The 9,179-nt window shown below is 35.0% G+C and overlaps 1 protein-coding gene across 2 annotated transcripts in view; it reads right to left on the reverse strand.

Moving 5' to 3' along the window:
• Positions 1–3,454: 3,454 nt before the first annotated feature.
• Positions 3,455–9,179, reverse strand: part of LOC106461501 (RGM domain family member B-like) — a 160,290-nt gene continuing 154,565 nt past the window's right edge. For both annotated transcript variants that reach the window (XM_022388478.1, XM_013921323.2), the window contains exon 4: positions 3,455–6,888. In XM_022388478.1, the coding sequence (XP_022244186.1) occupies positions 6,238–6,888 (651 nt within the window). In that variant the 3' untranslated portion in view covers positions 3,455–6,237. The remainder of the gene's footprint in view (positions 6,889–9,179) is intronic.

Below are 9,179 nucleotides of genomic sequence, written 5' to 3' on the forward strand. Positions count from 1 at the left end.
CGACAAAAAAGGAAGTGAATGATAAATAATTCCACTTGAACAAATACACAACTCGCCAGCCAGAGGCTTTGGGTACACATTCAAATACACAACTCGCCAGCCATAGGCTTTGGGTACACATTCGAATACACAACTCGCCAGCCATAGGCTTTGGGTACACATTCAAATACACAACTCGCCAGCCATAGGCTTTGGGTACACATTCAAATACATTACTAGCATCGTGCATAACATGAGATGATTTAAAAAAATCTCCAACTTTTTCGATATTCCGAATGCTTGTGTAGTCAGATTCTAGTTCGCTTTATTGTCATCTGGTTTCCTACTTGTGAGTTAATGAAACGAAAAAGGGAAACTGTAATTAATAAGGTTTCTTATTGCACGTAGCTTGGGTTTTGGGGAGATACTAATACTCGTTGGAAAACAGGGAGACCAGTATCATTTGTGAGAAAGACGACATGATTTTCTTGTTATATGTAACACTGTTCTATTCAAGGCTGATTTAAACACGACATTTCTTCCTTGTTTATTCTGACATTTTGAGCTATATATATACCTGACAGAGGGCGCAGCATAGCTCGTGGCCCACTAGACGTCGTCTCTAAATTAAAGAAGCACAGAAGTCCACAGTCTAATTTACTTCATCGTCACATAAACACAAGAATATACAGCAACTTCATCATTACATAAACACAACAATATACAGCAACTTCATCGTCACATAAACATAAGAATATACAGCAACTTCATCGTCATATAAACATAACAATATACAACAACCTCATCATCACATAAACACAATATACAGCAACTTCATCGTCATATAAACATAACAATATACAACAACCTCATCATCACATAAACACAATATACAGCAACTTCATCGTCACATAAACACAATATACAGCAACCTCATCATCACATAAACACAATATACAGCAACTTCATCGTCACATAAACATAAGAATATACAGCAACTTCATCGTTACATAAACACAATATACAACAAATTCATCGTCACATAAACACAACAATATACAACTTCATCGTCATATAAACATAACAATATACAACAACCTCATCATCACATAAACACAACAATATACAACAACTTCATCGTCACATAAACACAATATACAGCAACTTCATCGTCACATAAACACAACAATATACAACCACTTCATCGTCACATAAACACAATATACAGCAACTTCATCGTCACATAAACACAACAATATACAACCACTTCATCGTCACATAAACATAACAATATACAACAACTTCATCGTCACATAAACACAACAACGTCATCGTCACATAAACAAAACAATATACAACAACTTCATCGTCACATAAACATGCGTAGTTTATCGTTTTCCTTTCTGAAAATGTTATCTTGAATTGGTGGTGAGGTTAGGTGAGCTCAAGCCTCTGTCATAAAAATTGTCCACAACAATATATTTTAATATACTACATGTGTTAATACGCAGTAATGTACTGTTTAGTTTTAGATTATAAAAGTGATTATAAGACAAAATGAATAGGGATAGTAGAGGATATGTTTGCTTCTTATAACTTTTACCTTATGTGTACTAGAAGTAGAAGAATCCGCCAAAAAGTGCTTGAAAAGTGTCCTTTTTTTGTCAACGAACTCCTGGCTTTAGCTATCGTACGTTTATATTAGTGTGATTAAATAACCTACATCTACAAAAATGCCCTCATTTCAGTGTAGGATCTGTTTGCTTCTTATAACTTTTACCTTATGTGTACTAGAAGTAGAAAAATCCGCCAAAAAGTGCTTGAAAAGTGTCCTTTTTTGTCAACGAACTCCTGGCTATCGTACGTTTATATTAGTGTGATTAAATAACCTACATCTACAAACATGCCCTCATTTCAGTGTAGGATCTGTTTGCTTCTTATAACTTTTACCTTATGTGTACTAGAAGTAGAAGAATCCGCCAAAAAGTGCTTAAAAAGTGTCTTTTTTTGTGAACGAACTCCTGGCCTTAGCTATCGTACGTTTATAGTAGTGTGATTAAATAACCTACATCTACAAACATTTCAGTGTAAGATTTGTTCGAAGCACGAATCAGTTAATAAAAATATTTAATAATCACTGGTATTGTTCTATCAATCACACGACTTCCTTTTAACTAGTGTGGTTAGCAGTATAATGTGCTGGAAAGTTTGCAAATCTGGTGGGAATAAAATATGAACAAACAGCCTGAAAACTAAAAGAGAAGGCGATAAAAGTTCGAAAAATTATTTGTATTTTTTGGGCGCCACTTGTACGTTTTAAAAATGTAACAAACATTAAAAAAAGACAAATGCTGGTTTAAAAACAAAAGTCAATTTCACGCGCAACAGACCCGAAAACAATGAAGTGACATTCAGTTGTTATTAATGGCGAAGTGTATATATAATCTGAATCCTTGGGTATGTAGAGGACAGGTTCACGTACCTTATCATTACGGTCAAATCATCATCATTAGTGGCACGGCTACTCGTACAAAGTGTGAAACTATATACGTTACTTACGTTAGAGACACTGGATAATTCCCTTATTGTCTCTACAACAACCTAAGAGTACTTCACTGCTGATTTTCAACCAATGATTTCACACGTTTATCACCCACCTCAACGATAAATTATTAAGACAAGAAAAAACACAGATAAACTCTAACACTTTTTTTTTCTTTTTGCCAACACTCAACGAAATATTAAGATTTCCGAAACATGGTTCTTACACTGAGCATGGAAGAACAACATGGTTTCATCCATATTTTATTATTTAGGGGCTATTACATAGATTTCAAAGTTTTGTTAACATCAAAATCTGACTTCTGAATACATTAAATAGTATATTAAATTTAGATATTCACAAAATTGTACAAATACATGGATAATACAGACACATACCTTTAAGGATGTTGTTTTATATATTCCTTTTTTATCTAGACAGATCGACATTATTTCAATAAAATCAGATTATTTTAGAAATAAAGTTCGAGTTTATATTGAAAATAAATTATAATTATAGTTTCTGACGTTTAACTCACTAACGCAGTTCCTGGCATCCACTTTTCATTTTCCCACCCATGTGAGTTAGGCCTAGTTCCATATAATCAGTTATAATAACATTAACTTTAGATCTGAATTTAGTAGAATGGCTGAATTGCCGAATAAAACCTTTTAGATTACAAAATGTCATAGAACATATCAATTGATTAATCTGTCCCTCACTGTATCACGGTTTGGACACCAACTTTGTGATTTCATTGTTTATTTTCTGGTTGATTAAAATTGTCTACATTACTTTTCGGATTAGGAATTCGTAACAATAACTAAATTATTTTCAGACTAAATTGGAAACTAAGTTTATCAGAATAGCAGCTCAACCGAAGGTTGAATGTTAGGTGATTAACACAATATCATAAAAATGCATTCAAAAAGATTTCACAATACATAGTTTTATTTTGATAAAATCTTAGAATATTTAAATCCAGTGTTACATTTGCAAACATTGATCTAAATAATTTATAAATATACATAAAAGTACACTAGCAGATAAAAAGTTTGCTACATTTAGTCTCAAAATTTACAACATCAAGAAATATTACATATATACCCGATGTTGACAGAAGATCTACAAATATACAGAAAATTACAACACGTCTACATACGTTCTACAACAGGTGGTAACGGCTGAAAGACATCAAAACATTTCTACTTTTAACAGCAAAAACTTAAATAAACGTACCGTTTAAATGTGTTATTCTGTAAAGTGTTTTCGACACTAGAAACAAACCCAAGCTCATTATAACCATTAAGTTCTGATGTTCACATGTTACAATCTATGTATAATGTGACACGTAAAATACTCTGTCTAAACCACGTTTTTATATCATCAATTTCTATTTATTAAAACACCGTTTGTTTTTAACTGGGACACAAAATGATTTCTTTTTTCCTATATGTGTGAGAAGATCACCATATTACAGGCACGTACACTTTGATAACACAGGATAGTTTCATATACCACTAAACGCTGAGTCTCATGGCACAAGAAAGCCGAGGCGAGATGAAAACAAGTGACTAACAATAGCATTGTAACTTTGAAACTACAATATTTATGTAGTAATGTAATATATAATGCTTAATAGCCTTTGTTAAACTAAAAACACTATATTTTAATTTCATTGAACTCACTGATCAAAGTGTACGAACTTAAGTCGGTAACAGAGACATCGACCTCTTTCCGAATATATATATATATACACGCATACATACGTACATACACAAATACATATGGCTGATATATTTGTTTTGAACTGTTCGTTACTTAAGCTTTTTTTATACATACTGTTATCATTTGAACTGCAATCAATAAAGAATTATTTCGCTCTGCCCCCCCCCCCAAGGCAGAAGACACGGGCGTGTTAGAAAACACACTCTAAGATGGTTAAAGCCTGTTTGTAACACGTTAAGGACAAGTACTTGGTTTACACGACGGTATTTTTACAGGGCACGACCCTCACCAGCCGTGAATCATTCGCCGCCACGCTCCTTACTACGATGGACCCCAGCTGTTGTACCCCACAATTGGGACTAAACCATTACAACGTAGGGTAGGGGAAGCTCGTACTCTCGACTAGCGTGTGTGCAGGTAACCAAAGGTGTGCGTTGACGCCCAACAGGAGATGCCGAACGACCATGTATGTGAACACCGGTGATCAATAACCTCGGAGTAGATAGTAGCTGGCCGCACGGACGGGTTAGTTACCTTATCATTTACTAACATACAAAAACTGTGCACACAAAAAATTAAATCCACCACTAGGGTTTAAACTAAATTTTTTGGAGCTGGTGCATATTCTGGCAACTCTTCAGCCAAAAATGTTCACTACCGCAAAGAATAGCATAAACTAATTATGTCGATAAACACCAGGGAAAGGGGGTTCAGAACGTTCAAGGTAGTGTTGGGCATACAAGAATGTGGTGGTAAGTAAAAAAGAAAATAACGTGGGTACCTCAGAAGACAAGAGAAAAATATACAAAAGGGGATGAATAATACAATAAAAATATTTCCCAGTTTGTCCCTGAAGAGGAAAGGTCCACCTTTCGAAAGCGCTCGAGTTATAGGGTTTTTATTAATTCCTATAAAAATATTTAGATCACCTTTTGAGCTGCAGATATAATAATGAGGAGAAGATGGACAGAGTATTATTTCTGTTTTGCTTTTATACTACAATACTGAAGTTTAGGTTAAGTATTCGTAGAACGATTATTCTTGAATAAGACGTAACAGAATGTGTAACTTGCAATTTGTGTGATTATTTTGTATCGTAAAGCTTTTGAAGTATCTGAACGTCTAGGTGTAGGTTCTGAATTCCGATATGAAAGATATGGCATTGAAGGTGGATCAGAGGTCGTACACACCTTGGTTGATACGGTTTTAGATAAGAACACAATGCGCTGAATGTACTTGGATATCCCACCGAAACCTCGGTGAACATTTTGGTAATGTAGTTCTTGATTGATACCAAATGTATTCCGGGGTCGTAGTGATATTTACAAAGTTATGAGAATATAAATATTAAGTTAAATCGAGTTGTAATTCAAGAGAACTGATAAATATCTTGACAAAATATAATTAAAAATTTTACTTCAGAAAAACCTACTTTTAGTTCCTCGTTGTATATAATTACTTTAGGGGATTGACTGCATAATACAATTAAATCCACTGTAAATTACATCAATGATATTTAAAGTTATTATTAGAATGAAAACTGAGGGCGATGTAAAGAAACACTGTAGATATTCTTTAATAATAATAATACTGACCGTTAACTTCACTTCCTTATAACAACCACAAGGTGGCTAATGATGAATAACCTGACACGTTATGATGGTCGTGATGATAATTGATGTGGTCGTGTATGATTCGTATTCGCCTCGGCTAAATAATAATATCGCAGATTGTGATGTCATAAATATCACATTTTTGTATCTATATATCTAGGTGGGGTAACGCAATACACAACAAAAGTAAATACTGAAAACAATACAAAACGTATCAGAGGATTATCACCGTATTCTATAGGTGACTAAAAACTTATCGTCACGTGACATTCGATTCAGTCCTGAGTTGATACACTTCCCCCCTTCCTTCTTCTGTAATATATTTACACTATTTTATGGCAACTACTTTTATCTTAACTATAGCTCACAGGACACTTACATTAATTCTTTACAAAATGTAATCCACAAACATGTTATTATGGCAAACAGAACTAACGGCCGCCCGGGAGCGCTGTTCTCTGGCGTTCCATTGTTCGAGGCACCCACGGTGCCTGGTAGCAAGTACGTTCGATTCTCGCCGTTGGCTGAGGAGGGGTTTAAATAGTGAACGTCTCTTCTAGCCTCACCGGCCGCCTGACTGAAGCTCAAGTCCCCTGTTGTTAGTAGATCGAAAACGCAAGCATCAAAGTAAAAGTCTGTAATGTTCCAGTTTTTACACATGTTGACTGCTTCCTGCACAGGCATTGCTGAACCAACCAGCTTGTTGTAATCTATAAGTTCACGTCGGGGGCAACCTTTTACACAAAGCTGCAAGGTTTCACTTTGCTCACCCAGTCTGGCGATTTCTTGTGGTATTTTTATGGCAAAAGTCAAGTATTTACCAACTTGTCTGATGATTATATGAGTTGAGATGTGGCGGGCGTGTATTTCAACGTGCTGCTCAGGTTCCTTCTCGACAATAAATACAGTGTCATCTTCTCTTCTTCCTCTGGTGCCATCAACAAACGCCTGGGGCAAACTACCGGTCTGGGCTTCGTAGGTTTTCTCGGAGGTGCAAGGCCTGTGATCCCGCACCAAAACAGTTACCTAGAAAACACAAAATATTCTGTTAATATATTACAATATTACAGGTTTGTAATGATCAAAATAAATCAACCTATAGAAATCACTAGTTAGACATAACTTGAAACACTGTGTAAAGTTTTGGCTTCCTTATCTAAGAAAGGGTGACTCCAGGAATAGGAAAATTATCTTAACCACATTTTCTCATGGAAACATAAGGGCTGAAACATACAAGCCCATCCGGGGGAACGATAGGATAAAGGACTCTATTCTATGTGTCGTATTCTGAAGATAACAGGACGAGAGGACACAAGTTTAAAATTTGGAAACACAGAGTAGGCATCAATTAAAACGTTCTTTTTTTTTTCATAATAAGGCGGCTTGTCGAAGAAGTTCCCGTTGCCAGTAATGGCGGTCGGTACTTTATAGTAGCACTTAGAGTGAAATTGATGATTTACAAAATAAAAGGTGGGTTTAAATTTGTAACTTTTTCAAGAGTGAGTGTGAAAGGACAACCTTGAAGGACTAAATGGTCCCTTTTTTGTACGTAGGTTATTTTACGTTCTCGTTTAATTAATAGGGGCCCCCAGTGGCACAGCGGAATGTCTGGGGAATTACAACGCTAGAAATCGGGTTTCGATACCCGTGGTGAGCAGAGCACAGATAGCCCATTGTGTAGCTTTGTGCTTAATTCCAAACAAACAAATTAATAGGGAAGAACAGGCGAGAACACATAAATTTATAAATCTGGTCTAAACAGGATGGATAAGTACGTTGCCCTAACATATTAAACAAATACACTAAAGGATTATGTGTACCACCACAAACATAGCAAGACCTTTTCACGCAAAACAAGTTTAGGGCTACCGAAACCGTTTAAAAAGGGCTTAGCGAGCTTCCTTCCGGCTTACCAAAATAAAATAAAGCGAAACTACGCTGTATTGACTTTAGTCTAGCTCTATATATCAATTTATTACAGGAAGTAATAAACTGGTATATAACACAGTTCCATATGCGACCATTTAGGTGAAAATGTACAGGTTGGATTCACTGTTGATGTCAGTTAATTATGTACTGAAATTAATTTACAAGGTAGATCTGTTTCATGTTTCAAGTAAAATTTAAAGTTTAAAACGTGAATTTTATTTATATTGCACACTGACATACATGATATTCAAACTAAAGAAAGAGATAGTAATATGATAAATGCTACTTTGTGGGAAAAACGACTTCGATAAATAGTTTTTAAACACACTGCACCATGTCGAAACTTTAACGAATAAAACTTATGATCCTCCATGTGCCTCTGGTAAAGTTTTGTTCTTCTAGATTAAATAGTTTTTAAACACACTGCACCATGTCGAAACTTTAACGAATAAAACTTATGATCTTCCATGTGCCTCTGGTAAAGTTTTGTTCTTCTAGATTAAATAGTTTTTAAACACACTGCACCATGTCGAAACTTTAACGAATAAAACTTATGATCCTCCATGTGCCTCTGGTAAAGTTTTGTTCTTCTAGATTAAATAATTATTAAACACACTGCACCATGTCGAAACTTTAACGAATAAAACTTATGATCCTCCATGTGCCTCTGGTAAAGTTTTGTTCTTCTAGATTAAATAGTTTTTAAGATGAAATAATTTTAATTATTGTTCTTTTTTCTAATCATCACCTACTACCTCTAGCACTCGGGTGTAAGCCTAACCCATTTCAATTATTTGTTTCTGTGAAATTTTTGTATAGATATATATCTGAGAGCCCAAGTAAAAAACAAATTGGGTTGTTGAAAACTTGTAAGACTGAATTTTAGCGTCAAATCGTATGTTCGAGTCGATTTTATTGGATAAAATGATTAGTGTTTAGTTGGTATATTTGGAGGGGACACCATCCACTGATGCACCAAAATCACCGACTTTAATGTACATATGGTGGTCAAAAAAGGTGTCAGAGGCAAAATCTTAAAAATTGATACCGTTTATCGTCTATTTAATAATATTGTCAGTACCAATAAATATAGGCTTGTGGAGCATCAAGTCAAAGCTATTAGCTTGAACTAGCCATATAATTTGATTTTGAACACTTGAGGTAGTTGTGGTACATTAAGAAGCCAATAGTGTCACTTTTTCATCTTTTTATAATAACGTTTCTGAATTATTTCCCATTTCGTTCCATCATATTTCAGACAACTCTTAAGCGATTTTCACTAAGCTACTCAAAACATACTGTTGCGTCAGCGAGTCACATGACCACCGTGACGCAACGGTTCTAGAACTATCATGTACTTGGCGATGTTCTAGTTCTTACTAGATATA

The sequence above is a fragment of the Limulus polyphemus genome, unplaced genomic scaffold (genome assembly GCF_000517525.1).
Source record: "Limulus polyphemus unplaced genomic scaffold, Limulus_polyphemus-2.1.2 Scaffold973, whole genome shotgun sequence".
NCBI classification, from domain to species: Eukaryota; Metazoa; Arthropoda; class Merostomata; order Xiphosura; family Limulidae; genus Limulus; species Limulus polyphemus.